The sequence below is a fragment of the Eucyclogobius newberryi genome, unplaced genomic scaffold (assembly GCF_026437365.1).
Source record: "Eucyclogobius newberryi isolate DKJ021-1_F unplaced genomic scaffold, fEucNew1.0.hap1 SCAF_6, whole genome shotgun sequence".
NCBI lineage: Eukaryota > Metazoa > Chordata > Actinopteri > Gobiiformes > Gobiidae > Eucyclogobius > Eucyclogobius newberryi.
The window spans coordinates 41289979-41314083 of record NW_027316278.1 but is presented as its reverse complement, the minus strand read 5'-3'; the positions used below and the strand labels follow the sequence as shown (position 1 = coordinate 41314083).

Below are 24105 nucleotides of genomic sequence, written 5' to 3'. Positions count from 1 at the left end.
GTGTGGACACAGTCTCACGGTCACATTAGTGTGGACACAGTGTCACGGTCACATTAGTGTGGACACAGTGTCACGGTCACATTAGTGTGGACACAGTGTCAAGGTCACTTTTTGTGGACACAGTGTCACGGTCACATTAGTGTGGACACAGTGTCACGGTCACATTAGTGTGGACACAGTGTCACGGTCACATTAGTGTGGACACAGTGTCACGGTCACATTAGTCTGGACACATTGTCACGGCCACATTAGCGTGGACACAGTGTCACGGTCACATTAGCGTGGACACAGTCTCACGGTCAAATTAGTGTGGACACAGTGTCACGGTCACATTAGTGTGGACACATTGTCACGGTGCATAGTCTCACGGTCACATTAGTGTGGACACAGTGTCACGGTCACATTAGTGTGGATACAGTCTCACGGTCACATTTGTGTGGACACAGTGTCACGGTCACATTAGTGTGGACAAAGTGTCACGGTGCACAGTCTTGAAGTTACATTAGTGTGGACACAGTGTCACGGTCACATTAGTGTGGAAAGTGTCACGGTCACATTAGAGTGGACACAGTTTCACGGTCATATTAGAGTGGACACAGTGTCAAGGTCACATTATTGTGGACACAGTGTAAAGGTCACATTAGAGTGGACACAGTGTCACGGTCATATTAGAGTGGACACAGTGTCACGGTCACATTAGTGTGGACACAGTCTCACGGTCACATTAGTGTGGACACAGTGTCACGGTCACATTAGTGTGGACACAGTCTCACGGTCACATTAGTGTGGACACAGTGTCACGGTCACTTTAGTGTGGACACAGTGTCACGGTCACATTAGTGTGGACACAGTGTCACGGTCACATTAGTCTGGACACATTGTCAAGGTCACATTAGCGTGGACACAGTCTCACGGTCACATTAGTGTGGACACTGTGTCACGGTCACATTAGTGTGGACACATTGTCACGGTGCATAGTCTCACGGTCACATTAGTGTGGACACAGTGTCACGGTCACATTAGTGTGGAAAAGTCTCACGGTCACATTAGCGTGGACACAGTGTCACGGTCACTTTAGTGTGGACACATTAGTGTGGACACAGTGTCACGGTCACATTAGTGTGGACACATCAGTGTGGACACAGTGTCACGGTGCACAGTCTCACGGTCACATTAGCGTGGACACAGTGTCAAGGTCACATTAGTGTGGACACAGTGTCACGGTCACATTAGTGTGGACACAGTCTCACGGTCACATTAGTGTGATTAGTGTGGACACAGTCTCACGGTCACATTAGTGTGGACACAGTGTCAAGGTCACATTAGTGTGGACACAGTGTCAAGGTCACATTAGTGTGGACACAGTCTCACGGTCACATTAGTGTGGACACAGTGTCACGGTCACAATAGTGTGGACACAGTGTCACGGTCACATTAGTGTGGACACAGTGTCACGGTCACATTAGTGTGGACACAGTGTCACGGTCACATTAGTCTGGACACATTGTCACGGCCACATTAGCGTGGACACAGTGTCACGGTCACATTAGCGTGGACACAGTCTCACGGTCAAATTAGTGTGGACACAGTGTCACGGTCACATTAGTGTGGACACATTGTCACGGTGCATAGTCTCACGGTCACATTAGTGTGGACACAGTGTCATGGTCACATTAGTGTGGACACAGTGTCACGGTCACATTAGTGTGGATATAGTCTCACGGTCACATTTGTGTGGACACAGTGTCACGGTCACATTAGTGTGGACAAAGTGTCACGGTGCACAGTCTTGAGGTTACATTAGTGTGTACACAGTGTCACGGTCACATTAGTGTGGACACAGTCTCACGGTCACATTAGTGCGGACAGTGTCACGTTCACATTAGTGTGGAAAGTGTCACGGTCACATTAGAGTGGACATAGTGTCAAGGTCACATTATTGTGGACACAGTGTAACGGTCACATTAGAGTGGACAGTGTCACGTTCACATTAGTGTGGAAAGTGTCACGGTCACATTAGAGTGGACATAGTGTCAAGGTCACATTATTGTGGACACAGTGTAAAGGTCACATTAGAGTGGACACAGTGTCACGGTCATATTAGAGTGGACACAGTGTCACGGTCACATTAGTGTGGACACAGTCTCACGGTCACATTAGTGTGGACACAGTGTCACGGTCACTTTAGTGTGGACACAGTGTCACGGTCACATTAGTGTGGACACAGTGTCACGGTCACATTAGTCTGGACACATTGTCAAGGTCACATTAGCGTGGACACAGTCTCACGGTCACATTAGTGTGGACACTGTGTCACGGTCACATTAGTGTGGACACATTGTCACGGTGCATAGTCTCACGGTCACATTAGTGTGGACACAGTGTCACGGTCACATTAGTGTGGAAAAGTCTCACGGTCACATTAGCGTGGACACAGTGTCACGGTCACTTTAGTGTGGACACATTAGTGTGGACACAGTGTCACGGTCACATTAGTGTGGACACATCAGTGTGGCCACAGTGTCATGGTGCACAGTCTCACGGTCACATTAGCGTGGACACAGTGTCAAGGTCACATTAGTGTGGACACAGTGTCACGGTCACATTAGTGTGGACACAGTCTCACGGTCACATTAGTGTGATTAGTGTGGACACAGTCTCACGGTCACATTAGTGTGGACACAGTGTCAAGGTCACATTAGTGTGGACACAGTGTCACGGTCACATTAGTGTGGACACAGTCTCACGGTCACATTAGTGTGGACACAGTGTCACGGTCACATTAGTGTGGACACAGTGTCACGGTCACATTAGTGTGGACACAGTGTCACGGTCACATTAGTGTGGACACAGTGTCACGGTCACATTAGTCTGGACACATTGTCACGGCCACATTAGCGTGGACACAGTGTCACGGTCACATTAGCGTGGACACAGTCTCACGGTCAAATTAGTGTGGACACAGTGTCACGGTCACATTAGTGTGGACACATTGTCACGGTGCATAGTCACACGGTCACATTAGTGTGGACAGAGTGTCACGGTCACATTAGTGTGGACACAGTGTCACGGTCACATTAGTGTGGAAAAGTCTCACGGTCACATTAGCGTGGACACAGTGTCACGGTCACTTTAGTGTGGACACATTAGTGTGGACACAGTGTCACGGTCACATTAGTGTTGACACATCAGTGTGGACACAGTGTCACGGTGCACAGTCTCACGGTCACATTAGCGTGGACACAGTGTCAAGGTCACATTAGTGTGGACACAGTGTCACGGTCACATTAGTGTGGACACAGTCTCACGGTCACATTAGTGTGATTAGTGTGGACACAGTCTCACGGTCACATTAGTGTGGACACAGTGTCAAGGTCACATTAGTGTGGACACAGTGTCACGGTCACATTAGTGTGGACACAGTCTCACGGTCACATTAGTGTGGACACAGTGTCACGGTCACATTAGTGTGGACACAGTGTCAAGGTCACTTTAGTGTGGACACAGTGTCACGGTCACATTAGTGTGGACACAGTGTCACGGTCACATTAGTGTGGACACAGTGTCACGGTCACATTAGTGTGGACACAGTGTCACGGTCACATTAGTGTGGACACAGTGTCACGGTCACATTAGTCTGGACACATTGTCACGGCCACATTAGCGTGGACACAGTGTCACGGTCACATTAGCGTGGACACAGTCTCACGGTCAAATTAGTGTGGACACAGTGTCACGGTCACATTAGTGTGGACACATTGTCACGGTGCATAGTCTCACAGTCACATTAGTGTGGACACAGTGTCATGGTCACATTAGTGTGGACACAGTGTCACGGTCACATTAGTGTGGATACAGTCTCACGGTCACATTTGTGTGGACACAGTGTCACGGTCACATTAGTGTGGATACAGTCTCACGGTCACATTAGTGTGGACACAGTGTCACGGTCACATTAGTGTGGACAGTGTCACGTTCACATTAGTGTGGAAAGTGTCACGGTCACATTAGAGTGGACATAGTGTCAAGGTCACATTATTGTGGACACAGTGTAAAGGTCACATTAGAGTGGACACAGTGTCACGGTCACATTAGTGTTGACACAGTCTCACGGTCACATTAGTGTGGACACAGTGTCACGGTCACATTAGTGTGGACACAGTCTCACGGTCACATTAGTGTGGACACAGTGTCACGGTCACTTTAGTGTGGACACAGTGTCACGGTCACATTAGTGTGGACACAGTGTCACGGTCACATTAGTCTGGACACATTGTCAAGGTCACATTAGCGTGGACACAGTCTCACGGTCACATTAGTGTGGACACTGTGTCACGGTCATATTAGTGTGGACACATTGTCACGGTGCATAGTCTCACGGTCACATTAGTGTGGACACAGTGTCACGGTCACATTAGTGTGGAAAAGTCTCACGGTCACATTAGCGTGGACACAGTGTCACGGTCACTTTAGTGTGGACACATTAGTGTGGACACAGTGTCACGGTCACATTAGTGTGGACACATCAGTGTGGACACAGTGTCACGGTGCACAGTCTCACGGTCACATTAGCGTGGACACAGTGTCAAGGTCACATTAGTGTGGACACAGTGTCACGGTCACATTAGTGTGGACACAGTCTCACGGTCACATTAGTGTGATTAGTGTGGACACAGTCTCACGGTCACATTAGTGTGGACACAGTGTCAAGGTCACATTAGTGTGGACACAGTGTCAAGGTCACATTAGTGTGGACACAGTCTCACGGTCACATTAGTGTGGACACAGTGTCACGGTCACATTAGTGTGGACACAGTGTCACGGTCACATTAGTGTGGACACAGTGTCACGGTCACATTAGTCTGGACACATTGTCACGGCCACATTAGCGTGGACACAGTGTCACGGTCACATTAGCGTGGACACAGTCTCACGGTCAAATTAGTGTGGACACAGTGTCACGGTCACATTAGTGTGGACACATTGTCACGGTGCATAGTCTCACGGACACATTAGTGTGGACACAGTGTCATGGTCACATTAGTGTGGACACAGTGTCACGGTCACATTAGTGTGGATATAGTCTCACGGTCACATTTGTGTGGACACAGTGTCACGGTCACATTAGTGTGGACAAAGTGTCACGGTGCACAGTCTTGAGGTTACATTAGTGTGGACACAGTGTCACGGTCACATTAGTGTGGACACAGTCTCACGGTCACATTAGTGCGGACAGTGTCACGTTCACATTAGTGTGGAAAGTGTCACGGTCACATTAGAGTGGACATAGTGTCAAGGTCACATTATTGTGGACACAGTGTAACGGTCACATTAGAGTGGACAGTGTCACGTTCACATTAGTGTGGAAAGTGTCACGGTCACATTAGAGTGGACATAGTGTCAAGGTCACATTATTGTGGACACAGTGTAAAGGTCACGTTAGAGTGGACACAGTGTCACGGTCATATTAGAGTGGACACAGTGTCACGGTCACATTAGTGTGGACACAGTCTCACGGTCACATTAGTGTGGACACAGTGTCACGGTCACATTAGTGTGGACACAGTCTCACGGTCACATTAGTGTGGACACAGTGTCACGGTCACTTTAGTGTGGACACAGTGTCACGGTCACATTAGTGTGGACACAGTGTCACGGTCACATTAGTCTGGACACATGGTCAAGGTCACATTAGCGTGGACACAGTCTCACGGTCACATTAGTGTGGACACTGTGTCACGGTCACATTAGTGTGGACACATTGTCACGGTGCATAGTCTCACGGTCACATTAGTGTGGACACAGTGTCACGGTCACATTAGTGTGGAAAAGTCTCACGGTCACATTAGCGTGGACACAGTGTCACGGTCACTTTAGTGTGGACACATTAGTGTGGACACAGTGTCACGGTCACATTAGTGTGGACACATCAGTGTGGACACAGTGTCACGGTGCACAGTCTCACGGTCACATTAGCGTGGACACAGTGTCAAGGTCACATTAGTGTGGACACAGTGTCACGGTCACATTAGTGTGGACACAGTCTCACGGTCACATTAGTGTGATTAGTGTGGACACAGTCTCACGGTCACATTAGTGTGGACACAGTGTCAAGGTCACATTAGTGTGGACACAGTGTCACGGTCACATTAGTGTGGACACAGTCTCACGGTCACATTAGTGTGGACACAGTGTCACGGTCACATTAGTGTGGACACAGTGTCACGGTCACATTAGTGTGGACACAGTGTCACGGTCACATTAGTGTGGACACAGTGTCACGGTCACATTAGTCTGGACACATTGTCACGGCCACATTAGCGTGGACACAGTGTCACGGTCACATTAGCGTGGACACAGTCTCACGGTCAAATTAGTGTGGACACAGTGTCACGGTCACATTAGTGTGGACACATTGTCACGGTGCATAGTCTCACGGTCACATTAGTTTGGACACAGTGTCATGGTCACATTAGTGTGGACACAGTGTCACGGTCACATTAGTGTGGATATAGTCTCACGGTCACATTTGTGTGGACACAGTGTCACGGTCACATTAGTGTGGACAAAGTGTCACGGTGCACAGTCTTGAGGTTACATTAGTGTGGACACAGTGTCACGGTCACATTAGTGTGGACACAGTCTCACGGTCACATTAGTGCGGACAGTGTCACGTTCACATTAGTGTGGAAAGTGTCACGGTCACATTAGAGTGGACATAGTGTCAAGGTCACATTATTGTGGACACAGTGTAACGGTCACATTAGAGTGGACACAGTGTCACGGTCACATTAGTGTGGACACAGTCTCACGGTCACATTAGTGTGGACACAGTGTCACGGTCACATTAGTGTGGACACAGTCTTAGGTCACATTAGTGTGGACACAGTGTCACGCTCACTTTAGTGTGGACACAGTGTCACGGTCACATTAGTGTGGACACAGTGTCACGGTCACATTAGTCTGGACACATTGTCAAGGTCACATTAGCGTGGACACAGTCTCACGGTCACATTAGTGTGGACACAGTGTCACGGTCACATTAGTGTGGACACATTGTCACGGTGCATAGTCTCACGGTCACATTAGTGTGGACACAGTGTCACGGTCACATTAGTGTGGATACAGTCTCACGGTCACATTAGTGTGGATACAGTCTCACGGTCACATTAGTGTGGACACAGTGTCACGGTCACATTAGAGTGGTCACAGTGTCACGGTGCACAGACTCACGGTCGCATTAGTGTGGACACGGTCTCACGGCCACATTAGAGTGGACACAGTGTCACGGTCACATTAGTGTGGACACAGTTTCACGGTCACATTAGTGTGGACACAGTGTCACGGTCACATCAGTGTGGACACAGTGTCACGGTCACATTAGCGTGGACACAGTGTCACGGTCACATTAGAGTGGACAGAGTGTCACGGTCACATTAATGTGGACACAGTATCACGGTCACATTATTGTGGACACAGTGTCACGGTCACATTAGAGTGGACACAGTGTCACGGTCACATTAGAGTGGACACAGTGTCACGGTCACATTAGTGTGGACACAGTGTCACGGTCACATTAGTGTGGACACATTGTCACGGTCACATTAGCGTGGACACAGTGTCACGGTCACATTAGTGTGGACACAGTGTCACGGTCACATTAGTCTGGACACATTGTCACGGTCACATTAGTGTGGACACAGTGTCACGGTGACATTAGTGTGACAACAGTGTTACGGTCACATTAGTGTGGACACATTGTCACGGTGCATAGTCTCACGGTCACATTAGTGTGGACAAAGTGTCACGGTCACATTAGTGTGGACACAGTGTCACGGTCACATTAGAGTGGACACAGTATCACGGTCACATTATTGTGGACACAGTGTCACGGTCACATTAGAGTGAACACAGTGTCACGGTCACATTAGTGTGGACACAGTGTCACGGTCACATTAGAGTGGACACAGTCTCACGGTCACATTAGTGTGGACACAGTCTGACGGTCACATTAGTGTGGACACAGTGTCACGGTCACATTAGTGTGGACACAGTGTCACGGTCACATTAGTGTGGACACAGTGTCACGGTCACATTAGTGTGGACACATTGTCACGGTCACATTAGCGTGGACACAGTGTCACGGTCACATTAGTGTGGACACAGTCTCACGGTCACATTAGTGTGGACACAGTGTCACGGTCACATTAGTGTGAACACAGTGTGGACACATTAGTGTGGACACATTAGTGTGGACACAGTGTCACGGTCACTTTAGTGTGGGCACAGTGTCACGGTCACATTAGTGTGGACAAAGTGTCACGGTCACATTAGTGTGGACACAGTGTCACGGTCACATTAGAGTGGACACAGTATCACGGTCACATTAGTGTGGACACAATGTCACGGTCACTTTAGTGTGGACACAGTGTCACGGTCACATTAGTGTGGACACAGTGTCACGGTCACATTAGTGTGGACACAGTGTCACGGTCACATTAGTGTGGACACATTGTCACGGTCACATTAGCCTGGACACAGTGTCACGGTCACATTAGTGTGGACACAATGTCACGGTCACTTTAGTGTGGACACAGTGTCACGGTCACATTAGTGTGGACACAGTGTCACGGTCACATTAGTGTGGACACAGTGTCACGGTCACATTAGTGTGGACACATTGTCACGGTCACATTAGCGTGGACACAGTGTCACGGTCACATTAGTGTGGACACAGTCCTACGGTCACATTAGTGTGGACACAGTGTCACGGTCACATTAGTGTGGACACATTAGTGTGGACACATTCGTGTGGACACATTAGTGTGGACACAGTGTCACGGCCACTTTAGTGTGGACACAGTGTCACGGTCACATTAGTGTGGACACAGTGTCACGGTCACATTAGTGTGGACACAGTGTCACGGTCACATTAGTGTGGACACATTGTCACGGTCACATTAGCGTGGACACAGTGTCACGGTCACATTAGTGTGGACACAGTGTCACGGTCACATTAGTGTGGACACAGTGTCACGGTCACATTAGTCTGGACACATTGTCACGGTCACATTAGCGTGGACACAGTGTCACGGTGACATTAGCGTGGACACAGTGTCACGGTGACATTAGCGTGGACACAGTGTTACGGTCACATTAGTGTGGACACATTGTCACGGTGCATAGTCTCACGGTCACATTAGTGTGGACAAAGTGTCACGGTCACATTAGTGTGGACACAGTGTCACGGTCACATTAGAGTGGACACAGTATCACGGTCACATTAGTGTGGACACAATGTCACGGTCACTTTAGTGTGGACACAGTGTCACGGTCACATTAGTGTGGACACAGTGTCACGGTCACATTAGTGTGGACACAGTGTCACGGTCACATTAGTGTGGACACATTGTCACGGTCACATTAGCGTGGACACAGTGTCACGGTCACATTAGTGTGGACACAGTCCTACGGTCACATTAGTGTGGACACAGTGTCACGGTCACATTAGTGTGGACACATTAGTGTGGACACATTAGTGTGGACACAGTGTCACGGTCACTTTAGTGTGGACACAGTGTCATGGTCACATTAGTGTGGACACAGTGTCACGGTCACATTAGTGTGGACACAGTGTCGCGGTCACATTAGTGTGGACACGTTGTCACGGTCACATTAGCGTGGACACAGTGTCACGGTCACATTAGTGTGGGCACAGTGTCACGGTCACATTAGTCTGGACACATTGTCACGGTCACATTAGCGTGGACACAGTGTCACGGTGACATTAGCGTGGACACAGTGTCACGGTCACATTAGTGTGGACACACTGTCACGGTCACATTAGTGTGGACACAGTGTCACGGTCACATTAGTGTGGACACAGTGTCACGGTCACATTAGAGTGGACACAGTATCACGGTCACATTAGTGTGGACACAGTGTCACGGTTACATTAGTGTGGACACATTAGTGTGTACACAGTTTCACGGTCACATTAGAGTGGTCACAGTCTCACGGTCACATTATTGTGGACACAGTGTCACGGTCACTTTAGTGTGGACACAGTGTCACGGTCATATTAGCGTGGACACAGTCTCACGGTCACATTAGTATGGACACAGTGTCACGGTCACATTTGTGTGGACACAGTGTCACGGTCACATTAGTGTGGACACATTAGTGTGGACACAGTGTCACGGTCACATTAGTGTGGACACATTAGTGTGGACACAGTGTCACGGTGCACAGTGTCACGGTCACATTAGTGTGGACACATTAGTGTGGACACAGTGTCACGGTCACATTAGCGTGGACACAGTGTCACGGTCACATTAGTGTGGACACAGTGTCACGGTCACATTAGTGTGGACACAGTGTCACGGTGCACAGTCTCACGGTCACATTAGTGTGGACACAGTGTAACGGTCACATTAGCGTGGACACAGTCTCACAATCACATTAGTGCGGACAGTGTCACGTTCACATTAGTGTGGACACAGTGTCACGGTCACATTAGCGTGGACACAGTGTCACGGTCACATTAGCGTGGACACAGTCTCACAATCACATTAGTGCGGACAGTGTCACGGTCACATTAGAGTGGACACAGTGTCACAGTCACATTATTGTGGACACAGTGTCACGGTGCACAGTCTCACGGTCACATTAGTGTGGACACAGTGTCACGGTCACATTAGCGTGGACACAGTCTCACAATCACATTAGTGCGGACAGTGTCACGTTCACATTAGTGTGGACACAGTGTCACGGTCACATTAGCGTGGACACAGTGTCACGGTCACATTAGTGTGGACACAGTCTCACGGTCACATTAGTGTGGACACAGTGTCACGGTCACATTAGTGTGGACACATTAGTGTGGACACATTAGTGTGGACACATTAGTGTGGACACAGTGTCACGGTCACTTTAGTGTGGACACAGTGTCACGGTCACATTAGTGTGGACACAGTGTCTCGGTCACATTAGTCTGGACACATTGTCACGGTCACATTAGCGTGGACACAGTGTCACGGTGACATTAGCGTGGACACAGTGTCACGGTGACATTAGCGTGGACACAGTGTTACGGTCACATTAGTGTGGACACATTGTCACGGTGCATAGTCTCACGGTCACATTAGTGTGGACAAAGTGTCACGGTCACATTAGTGTGGACACAGTGTCACGGTCACATTAGAGTGGACACAGTATCACGGTCACATTAGTGTGGACACAATGTCACGGTCACTTTAGTGTTGACACAGTGTCACGGTCACATTAGTGTGGACACAGTGTCACGGTCACTTTAGTGTGGACACAGTGTCACGGTCATATTAGCGTGGACACAGTCTCACGGTCACATTAGTATGGACACAGTGTCACAGTCACATTTGTGTGGACACAGTGTCACGGTCACATTAGTGTGGACACATTAGTGTGGACACAGTGTCACGGTCACATTAGTGTGGACACATTAGTGTGGACACAGTGTCACGGTGCACAGTGTCACGGTCACATTAGTGTGGACACATTAGTGTGGACACAGTGTCACGGTCACATTAGCGTGGACACAGTGTCACGGTCACATTAGCGTGGACACAGTCTCACAATCACATTAGTGCGGACAGTGTCACGGTCACATTAGAGTGGACACAGTGTCACGGTCACATTATTGTGGACACAGTGTCACGGTCACATTAGAGTGGAAACAGTGTCACGGTCACATTAGAGTGGACACAGTGTCACGGTCACATTAGTGTGGACACAGTGTCACGGTGACATTAGCGTGGACACAGTGTCACGGTGACATTAGCGTGGACACAGTGTTACGGTCACATTAGTGTGGACACATTGTCACGGTGCATAGTCTCACGGTCACATTAGTGTGGACAAAGTGTCACGGTCACATTAGTGTGGACACAGTGTCACGGTCACATTAGAGTGGACACAGTATCACGGTCACATTAGTGTGGACACAATGTCACGGTCACTTTAGTGTGGACACAGTGTCACGGTCACATTAGTGTGGACACAGTGTCACGGTCACTTTAGTGTGGACACAGTGTCACGGTCATATTAGCGTGGACACAGTCCCACGGTCACATTAGTATGGACACAGTGTCACGGTCACATTTGTGTGGACACAGTGTCACGGTCACATTAGTGTGGACACATTAGTGTGGACACAGTGTCACGGTCACATTAGTGTGGACACATTAGTGTGGACACAGTGTCACGGTGCACAGTGTCACGGTCACATTAGTGTGGACACATTAGTGTGGACACAGTGTCACGGTCACATTAGCGTGGACACAGTGTCACGGTCACATTAGCGTGGACACAGTCTCACAATCACATTAGTGCGGACAGTGTCACGGTCACATTAGAGTGGACACAGTGTCACGGTCACATTATTGTGGACACAGTGTCACGGTCACATTAGAGTGGAAACAGTGTCACGGTCACATTAGAGTGGACACAGTGTCACGGTCACATTAGTGTGGACACAGTGTCACGGTCACATTAGTGTGGACACAGTCTCACGGTCACATTAGTGTGGACACATTGTCACGGTCACATTAGCGTGGACACAGTGTCACGGTCACATTAGCGTGGACACAGTCTCACGGTCACATTAGTGTGGACACATTAGTGTGGACACAGTGTCACGGTCACTTTAGTGTGGACACAGTGTCACGGTCACATTAGTGTGGACACAGTGTCACGGTCACATTAGTGTGGACACAGTGTCACGGTCACATTAGTGTGGACATATTAGTGTGGACACAGTGTCATGGTCACATTAGTGTGGACACAGTGTCACGGTCACATTAGTGTGGACACAGTGTCACAGTCACATTAGTGTGGACACATTGTCACGGTCACATTAGCGTGGACACAGTGTCACGGTCACATTAGTGTGGACACAGTCTCACGGTCACATTAGTGTGGACACAGTGTCACGGTCACATTAGTGTGGACACATTAGTGTGGACACATTAGTGTGGACACATTAGTGTGGACACAGTGTCACGGTCACTTTAGTGTGGACACAGTGTCACGGTCACATTAGTGTGGACACAGTGTCACGGTCACATTAGTGTGGACACAGTGTCACGGTCACATTAGTGTGGACACATTGTCACGGTCACATTAGCGTGGACACAGTGTCACGGTCACATTAGTGTGGACACAGTGTCACGGTCACATTAGTCTTGACACATTGTCACGGTCACATTAGCGTGGACACAGTGTCACGGTGACATTAGCGTGGACACAGTGTCACGGTCACATTAGTGTGGACACACTGTCACGGTCACATTAGTGTGGACACAGTGTCACGGTCACATTAGTGTGGACACAGTGTCACGGTCACATTAGAGTGGACACAGTATCACGGTCACATTAGTGTGGACACAGTGTCACGGTTACATTAGTGTGGACACATTAGTGTGGACACAGTTTCACGGTCACATTACAGTGGTCACAGTCTCACGGTCACATTATTGTGGACACATTGTCACGGTCACTTTAGTGTGGACACAGTGTCACGGTCACATTAGTGTGGACACAGTGTCACGGTCACATTAGTGTGGACACAGTGTCAAAGTCACATTAGTGTGGACACATTGTCACGGTCACATTAGCGTGGACACAGTGTCACGGTCATATTAGCGTGGACACAGTCTCACGGTCACATTAGTGTGGGCACAGTGTCACGGTCACATTAGTGTGGACACAGTGTCACGGTCACATTAGTGTGGACACATTATTTTGGACACAGTGTCACGGTCACATTAGTGTGGACACATTAGTGTGGACACAGTGTCACGGTGCACAGTGTCACGGTCACATTAGTGTGGACACATCAGTGTGGACACAGTGTCACGGTCACATTAGCGTGGACACAGTGTCACGGTCACATTAGCGTGGACACAGTGTCACGGTCACATTAGCGTGGACACAGTGTCACGGTCATATTGGTGTGGACACAGTCTCACGGTCACATTAGTGTGGACACAGTGTCACGGTGCACAGTCTCACGGTCACATTAGTGTGGACACAGTCTCACAATCACATTAGTGCGGACAGTGTCACGTTCACATTAGTGTGGACACAGTGTCACGGTGCACAGTGTCACGGTCACATTAGAGTGGACACAGTGTCACGGTCACATTATTGTGGACACAGTGTCACGGTCACATTAGAGTGGACACAGTGTCACGGTCACATTAGAGTGGATACAGTGTCACGGTCACATTAGTGTGGACACAGTGTCACGGTCACATTAGTGTGGACACAGTCTCACGGTCACATTAGTGTGGACACATTGTCACGGTCACATTAGCGTGGACACAGTGTCACGGTCACATTAGCGTGGACACAGTCTCACGGTCACATTAGTGTGGACACATTAGTGTGGACACAGTGTCACGGTCACTTTAGTGTGGACACAGTGTCACGGTCACATTAGTGTGGACACAGTGTCACAGTCACATTAGTGTGGACATATTAGTGTGGACACAGTGTCACGGTCACATTAGTGTGGACACATTAGTGTGGACATATTAGTGTGGACACAGTGTCACGGTCACATTAGTGTGGACACATTAGTGTGGACACATTAGTGTGGACACAGTGTCACGGTGCACAGTCTCACGGTCACATTAGCGTGGACACAGTGTCACGGTCACATTAGCTTGGACACAGTCTCACGGTCACATTAGTGTGGACACAGTGTCACGGCCACATTAGTGTGGACACAGTGTCACGGTCACATTAGTGTGGACACATTAGTGTGGACATATTAGTGTGGACACAGTGTCACGGTCACATTAGTGTGGACACATTAGTGTGGACACATTAGTGTGGACACAGTGTCACGGTGCACAGTCTCACGGTCACATTAGCGTGGACACAGTGTCATGGTCACATTAGCGTGGACACAGTCTCACGGTCACATTAGTGTGGACACAGTGTCACGGTCACATTAGTGTGGACACAGTGTCACGGTCACATTAGTGTGGACACAGTGTCACAGTCACATTAGTGTGGACACATTAGTGTGGACACATTAGTGTGGACACAGTGTCACGATGCACAGTCTCACGGTCACATTAGCGTGGACACAGTGTCACGGTCACATTAGCGTGGACACAGTGTCACGGTCACATTAGTTTGGTTACAGTCTCACGGTCACATTAGTGTGGACACAGTGTCACGGTCACATTATTGTGGACACAGTCTCACGGTCACATTAGTGTGGACACAGTGTCACGGTCACATTAGTGTGGACACATTGTCACGGTCACATTAGCGTGGGCACAGTGTCACGGTCACATTAGCGTGGACACAGTCTCACGGTCACATTAGTGTGGACACATTAGTGTGGACACAGTGTCACGGTCACATTAGTGTGGACACAGTGTCACGGTCACATTAGTGTGGACACAGTGTCACGGTCACATTAGTGTGGACACAGTGTCACGGTCACATTAGTGTGGACACAGTGTCACGGTCACATTAGTGTGGACACATTAGTGTGGACACAGTGTCACGGTCACATTAGTGTGGACACAGTGTCACGGTCACATTAGTGTGGACACAGTGTCACGGTCACATTAGTTTGGACACATTAGTGTGGACACAGTGTCACGGTCACATTAGTGTGGACAGCTTCACTCCGTCATGTTCATACTTTCTTACACTCTGATCTGTCCAGGTTTGACCTGGTTTGAATGTTTTCCTCACAGAGCTTCATCACAGAAGAACGTTTTCTTGTTGTTAGCTCCACATTAGCCCCACTTTTAGCACAGCTCTAACGTCCACAAAACCCTCTTTCTTGCACCTTTTTCATAAAGCCACAAGTTTTTATCAATTTGAGAATTCTTTGCTCAAGTCCATAAATGGCCTTAGGCACTGGACGCTCTTGGAGCGCTCTAGCTCTAGTGTTCTAGTTGCTCTAGTGTTCTAGTGGCTCTAGTGTTCTAGTGGCTCTAGCTCTAGTGTTCTAGTGGCTCTAGTGTTCTAGTTGCTCTAGTGTTCTAGTGGCTCTAGCTCTAGTGTTCTAGTGGCTCTAGCTCTAGTGTTCTAGTGGCTCTAGCTCTAGTGTTCTAGTGGCTCTGGCTCTAGTGTTCTAGTGGCTCTAGCTCTAGTGTTCTGGTGGCTCAAGTGTTCTAGTGGCTCTGGCTCTAGTGTTCTAGTGGCTCTGGCTCTAGTGTTCTAGTGGCTCTAGCTCTAGTGTTCTGGTGGCTCTAGTGTTCTAGTGGCTCTGGCTCTAGTGTTCTAGTGGCTCTAGTGTTCTAGTGGCTCTAGTGTTCTAGTGGCTCTAGCTCTAGTGTTCTAGTGGCTCTAGTGTTCTAGTGGCTCTAGTGTTCTAGTGGCTCTAGCTCTAGTGTTCTAGTGGCTCTAGCTCTAGTGTTCTAGTGGCTCTGGCTCTAGTGTTCTAGTGGCTCTAGCTCTAGTGTTCTGGTGGCTCTAGTGTTCTAGTGGCTCTGGCTCTAGTGTTCTAGTGGCTCTGGCTCTAGTGTTCTAGTGGCTCTAGCTCTAGTGTTCTGGTGGCTCTAGTGTTCTAGTGGCTCTGGCTCTAGTGTTCTAGTGGCTCTAGCTCTAGTGTTCTGGTGGCTCTAGTGTTCTAGTGGCTCTGGCTCTAGTGTTCTAGTGGCTCTGGCTCTAGTGTTCTAGTGGCTCTAGCTCTAGTGTTCTGGTGGCTCTAGTGTTCTAGTGGCTCTGGCTCTAGTGTTCTAGTGGCTCTAGCTCTAGTGTTCTGGTGGCTCTAGTGTTCTAGTGGCTCTGGCTCTAGTGTTCTAGTGGCTCTAGCTCTAGTGTTCTGGTGGCTCTAGTGTTCTAGTGGCTCTAGTGTTCTAGTGGCTCTAGGTTTCTAGTGGCTCTAGTGTTCTAGTGGCTCTAGTGTTCTAGTGGCTCTAGTGTTCTAGTGGCTCTAGTGTTCTAGTGGCTCTAGTGTTCTAGTGGCTCTAGTGTTCTAGTGGCTCTAGTGTTCTAGTGGGCCGCATCTTTGACACATGGACCACTCCTGGACGATTGAGGGATTACATCATCAAAATATTGAACAATGGCCTCAACAGCTTCTCAAAGCGCTCGTGCGGACCATGGAGAGTCCACCTGTGGTCAGTGTCTCTACATGGCCCGCTCCGACCACCAGGGACATCTGCTGGTGGATTGATACTACTTTACGTGATACATTTGTCTCTGATTCTATTGCTCAAGCGTAAAAGACTTGGCTGATTTTGAGAAAGAAAATACCAAAGTTTGAAGAAACAAAAATGAAAACAGCTAAATAAGTCAGACCAGATGAAGTCAGAAATGTGTCTGTGACTGACCTGTCGCGCTCCCATCCACTCAAACATCTTCTCCAGAAGGACCCGCACCTGCTGGACGTTGTTCATGAGGACACAAGGCTAAAGGGGACAGCAGAAGACACGTGAGACAGAAGACAGGAGATAGGCAGGTGACATCACAAAAAGTCAGATCAGTTGGACAGGTTTGTGACCCTGCCTCCCGCTCCTGACCCCACCTCCCGCTCCTGACCCCACCTCCCCAGCCTCCCGCTCCAGACCCTGCCTCCCGCTCCTGACCCCACCTCCCCCGCCTCCCGCTCCAGACCCTGCCTCCCGCTCCTGACCCCACCTCCCCCGCCTCCCGCTCCAGACCCCGCCTCCCGCTCCAGACCCCGCCTCCCGCGTGCCATGACACATGGCACAGAGCGTTTGTATTTTTATTTTCAATTTGGGTCTCTAGTCGTGTTCTGTGTCCGAAACAAAGACTTTACTCGAACAGATCAGTGGATTTCAAACAGACATAAGCCATGAAAAGGCAGGATAGAATCTGGACATATTTTCACATTTTACTGTTGCTTATTTTTCGCCAGTTTAAAAGTTTTGGTGATTGTTTTTCTGTGTTGCACATGAGCATGTGACATAGGTAGAGGTAATTCCACAATTTACATACAACTTACACACAACAGTACTTTATATGTAAAGAGTGGAGTGGTGTTGTACTCACCATCTTCTCTTTGTCACAGCAGGAGGGCAGGGTTTTGGCCAGCAGAGCAGTGTACTGCAGCAGCACCCTGGAGATGGTCTGCAAACAACCACACACACTCAAGCTACTGATGTGTCCTAGCCCTAGTGAACTATCTACACACACTCAAGCTACTGATGTGTCCTAGCCCTAGTGAACTATCTACACACACTCAAGCTACTGATGTGTCCTAGCCCTAGTGAACTATCTACACACACTCAAGCTACTGATGTGTCCTAGCCCTAGTGAACTATCTACACACACTCAAGCTACTGATGTGTCCTAGCCCTAGTGAACTATCTACACACACACAAGCTACTGATGTGTCCTAGCCCTAGTGAACTATCTACACACACTCAAGCTACTGATGTGTCCTAGCCCTAGTGAACTATCTACACACACACAAGCTACTGATGTGTCCTAGCCCTAGTGAACTATCTACACACACTCAAGCTACTGATGTGTCCTAGCCCTAGTGAACTATCTACACACACTCAAGCTACTGATGTGTCCTAGCCCTAGTGAACTATCTACACACACTCAAGCTACTGATGTGTCCTAGCCCTAGTGAACTATCTACACACACTCAAGCTACTGATGTGTCCTAGCCCTAGTGAACTATCTACACACACTCAAGCTACTGATGTGTCCTAGCCCTAGTGAACTATCTACACACACTCAAGCTACTGATGTGTCCTAGCCCTAGTGAACTATCTACACACACTCAAGCTACTGATGTGTCCTAGCCCTAGTGAACTATCTACACACACTCAAGCTACTGATGTGTCCTAGCCCTAGTGAACTATCTACACACACTCAAGCTACTGATGTGTCCTAGCCCTAGTGAACTATCTACACACACTCAAGCTACTGATGTGTCCTAGCCCTAGTGAACTATCTACACACACTCAAGCTACTGATGTGTCCTAGCCCTAGTGAACTATCTACACACACTCAAGCTACTGATGTGTCCTAGCCCTAGTGAACTATCTACACACACTCAAGCTACTGATGTGTCCTAGCCCTAGTGAACTATCTACACACACTCAAGCTACTGATGTGTCCTAGCCCTAGTGAACTATCTACACACACTCAAGCTACTGATGTGTCCTAGCCCTAGTGAACTATCTACACACACTCAAGCTACTGATGTGTCCTAGCCCTAGTGAACTATCTACACACACTCAAGCTACTGATGTGTCCTAGCCCTAGTGAACTATCTACACACACTCAAGCTACTGATGTGTCCTAGCCCTAGTGAACTATCTACACACACTCAAGCTACTGATGTGTCCTAGCCCTAGTGAACTATCTACACACACTTATTGTACTGCTCTTTCACCCTGGAGAGACTCAGACAAACACAGAAGCGACCGTTTAGCTTTCTTCCGTGGGTTATTTGGCTCAGACCCCAGGGAAGACGTTGCGATTATGGGCTCGCCCGGTGTGTGCGGGGGGGCGTGGCCTAAGCTCTGCGCTGCGCTCTGGGGCTGCGCTCTGGGGCTGCACTCTGGGGCTGCACTCTGGGGCTGCACTCTGGGGCTGCACTCTGGGGCTGCACTCTGGGGCTGCACTCTGGGGCTGCACTCTGGAGACGTTACCTTGGCAAAGCGGCAGGTGTACTGGCCCAGCACGCTGCAGTCCGGACACTCCAGTTTCTTTATGATCTCGAAGCTCTGGTTGAGCTGAGTGAAGATGTCAACCACCGAACTAGAGAAGAGAGCGTGCTCCGAGGTGGCCTGGAACTACACACACACACACACACACACACACACACACACACAGGAACACACAAACACACACACACACACACACACACACACACAGGAATACACACACACACACAAACACACACACACACACATACACACAGGAACACACAAACACACACATACACACACACAGGAATACACACACACACACAAACACACACACACACACACACACACAGGAACACACAAACACACACACACACACACAAACACACACACACACACATACACAAACACACACACACAGGAACACACAAACGCACACAAACACACACAGGAACACACACACATACACACAGGAACACACACACACACAGAGTAACGCACACACACGCACGCACACACACACAGGCACACGCACGCACACACACGCAGGCACACGCACACACACACACACACACACACACACACACACACACACACACAGGAACAAACACATTATATTGTATTTTATATTTGTACTGTTACTGTTTCACTATAATAACAACTATAATAACAATTGAACTTGTAATTGCTAGAGCTTTTTCCTGGTGGTCAGGAAGTGAACCGTCATTTGTCATTGTTTTTATAAATTGAGGGTCATTGAGGACGAGCAATAAAGTGTTTTTTGTCTAAATCAATGATCACTTAGATCTATTGCACCTATGTCCGCCTCTGTCATTTTGGACCTAGCGTTTTCAAAAATAAAGTAATGGTCTATTCTAGGATAGCTCTTATGGGTTGAAAAAATGTGTGTATTGGCGGACTGTATCATTAATAGATTTACTGTAAACTACCAGTTTACCAGACATGCAAGTTCCAGTTGAAAAGCAACACACCGGAACAACAACAGAACACAATAGAACAAAGAAACTGCAAAAAAGAAAAGAGCTCATTACAAAAACATGCAAAGAGCCCACAGACTGATCCAAAAGAGATCAGAACATGAAAACTTGTCATGATAATTAATGGTAGAAAATGTTTTGGAATTGAGCTTACATGTGTTTCTATGAAGAACTCTTCATCCTCAGGCTAATGCTAATTCAGCTGCGTAAGTGTATGAATGTGTGCTGTATGTCTTACCCCTTCTCTCTTGTCTCTCTCCAGGGCACTGTGCATGAACTCCAGTGACACCTCCTCGTTTTCAGCCAACCAGGCCAGGACGAAAGATACGAACCACCTGCAGCACACAACACATGACACGTACACAACACATGACACGTACACAACACATGACACGTACACAACACATGACACGTACACAACACATGACACATACACAACACATGACACGTACACAACACATGACACATACACAACACATGACACGCACACAACACATGACACGCACACAACACATGACACGTACACAACACATGACACGTACACAACACATGACACGTACACAACACATGACACGTACACAACACATGACACGTACACAACACATGACACGTACACAACACATGACACGTACACAACACATGACACGTACACAACACATGACACGTACACAACACATGACACGCACACAACACATGACACGTACACAACACATGACACGTACACAACACATGACACGTACACAACACATGACACGCACACAACACATGACACGTACACAACACATGACACGTACACAACACATGACACGTACACAACACATGACACGTACACAACACATGACACGTACACAACACATGACACGTACACAACACATGACACGTACACAACACATGACACATACACAACACATGACACGTACACAACACATGACACGTACACAACACATGACACATACACAACACATGACACGTACACAACACATGACACATACACAACACATGACACATACACAACACATGACACGTACACAACACATGACACGTACACAACACATGACACGTACACAACACATGACACGTACACAACACATGACACGTACACAACACATGACACATACACAACACATGACACGTACACAACACATGACACGTACACAACACATGACACATACACAACACATGACACGTACACAACACATGACACGTACACAACACATGACACGCACACAACACATGACACGTACACAACACATGACACGTACACAACACATGACACGTACACAACACATGACACATACACAACACATGACGCGTACACAACACATGACACGTACACAACACATGACACGTACACAACACATGACACGCACACAACACATGACACGTACACAACACATGACACATACACAACACATGACACGTACACAACACATGACACGTACACAACACATGACACGTACACAACACATGACACGTACACAACACATGACACGTACACAACACATGACACATACACAACACATGACACGTACACAACACATGACACGTACACAACACATGACACATACACAACACATGACACGTACACAGCACATGACACATACACAACACATGACACATACACAACACATGACACATACACAACACATGACACGTACACAGCACATGACACATACACAACACATGACACATACACAACACATGACACATACACAACACATGACACATACACAACACATGACACGCACACAACACATGACACGTACACAACACATGACACGTACACAACACATGACACATACACAACACATGACACATACACAACACATGACACGTACACAACACATGACACGTACACAACACATGACACGTACACAACATATGACACGCACACAACACATGACACTTACACAACACATGACACGTACACAACACATGACACTTACACAACACATGACACGTACACAACACATGACATATACACAACACATGACACGTACACAGCATACATCATGTACACAACACATGTAGAGTACTGGAGGGGTCTTTTAGAGTATTCTATGGGGCCTCATGCAGGGTACTGGACATGTACATGTTCATTAATACTAGGGGAATGCCACCCAGAGAGCCTACAGGGGTCCTAGCTGCAGAGGCCATGGGCCTACAGGGGTCCCAGCTGCAGAGGCCATGGGCCTACAGGGGTCCTAGCTGCAGAGGCCATGGGCCTACAGGGGTCCTAGCTGCAGAGGCCATGGGCCTACACGGGTCCTAGCTGCAGAGGCCATGGGCCTGCAGGGGTCCCGGCTGCAGAGGCCATGGGCCTACTGGGGTCCCAGCTGCAGAGGCCATGGGCCTACAGGGGTCCCAGCTGCAGAGGCCATGGGCCTACAGGGGTCCTAGCTGCAGAGGCCATGGGCCTACAGGGGTCCTAGCTGCAGAGGCCATGGGCCGACACGGGTCCTAGCTGCAGAGGCCATGGGCCTACAGGGGTCCTAGCTGCAGAGGCCATGGGCCTACAGGGGTCCGAGCTGCAGAGGCCATGGGCCTACACGGGTCCTGGCTGCAGAGGCCATGGGCCTACAGGGGTCCCGGCTGCAGAGGCCATGGGCCTACAGGGGTCCCGGCTGCAGAGGCCATGGGCCTACAGGGGTCCCAGCTGCAGAGGCCATGGGCCTACAGGGGTCCTAGCTGCAGAGGCCATGGGCCTACAGGGGTCCTAGCTGCAGAGGCCATGGGCCTACACGGGTCCTAGCTGCAGAGGCCATGGGCCTACAGGGGTCCTGGCTGCAGAGGCCATGGGCCTACAGGGGTCCCGGCTGCAGAGGCCATGGGCCTACTGGGGTCCCAGCTGCAGAGGCCATGGGCCTACAGGGGTCCCAGCTGCAGAGGCCATGGGCCTACAGGGGTCCTAGCTGCAGAGGCCATGGGCCTACAGGGGTCCTAGCTGCAGAGGCCATGGGCCTACACGGGTCCTAGCTGCAGAGGCCATGGGCCTACAGGGGTCCTAGCTGCAGAGGCCATGGGCCTACAGGGGTCCCAGCTGCAGAGGCCATGGGCCTACAGGGGTCCTAGCTGCAGAGGCCATGGGCCTACAGGGGTCCTAGCTGCAGAGGCCATGGGCCTACACGGGTCCTAGCTGCAGAGGCCATGGGCCTACAGGGGTCCCGGCTGCAGAGGCCATGGGCCTACAGGGGTCCCGGCTGCAGAGGCCATGGGCCTACAGGGGTCGTAGCTGCAGAGGCCATGGGCCTACAGGGGTCCCTGCTGCAGAGGCCATGGGCCTACAGGGGTCCTAGCTGCAGAGGCCATGGGCCTACAGGGGTCCTAGCTGCAGAGGCCATGGGCCTACACGGGTCCTAGCTGCAGAGGCCATGGGCCTACAGGGGTCCTAGCTGCAGAGGCCATGGGCCTACACGGGTCCTAGCTGCAGAGGCCATGGGCCTACAGGGGTCCTAGCTGCAGAG

At 49.3% G+C, this 24105-nt stretch overlaps 1 protein-coding gene across 1 annotated transcript in view; it reads right to left on the bottom strand.

The window, feature by feature from the left end:
* LOC140346739 (uncharacterized) overlaps positions 1 to 24105 on the bottom strand; it is a 116533-nt gene that overhangs the window by 27686 nt on the left and 64742 nt on the right. Inside the window, exons 20-23 of the mRNA XM_072432923.1 lie at positions 20880 to 20976; positions 19647 to 19790; positions 18028 to 18105; positions 17346 to 17423 (exon numbers count right to left, since the gene is read on the bottom strand). Coding sequence (XP_072289024.1) covers positions 17346 to 17423; positions 18028 to 18105; positions 19647 to 19790; positions 20880 to 20976 — 397 coding nt within the window. The remainder of the gene's footprint in view (positions 1 to 17345; positions 17424 to 18027; positions 18106 to 19646; positions 19791 to 20879; positions 20977 to 24105) is intronic.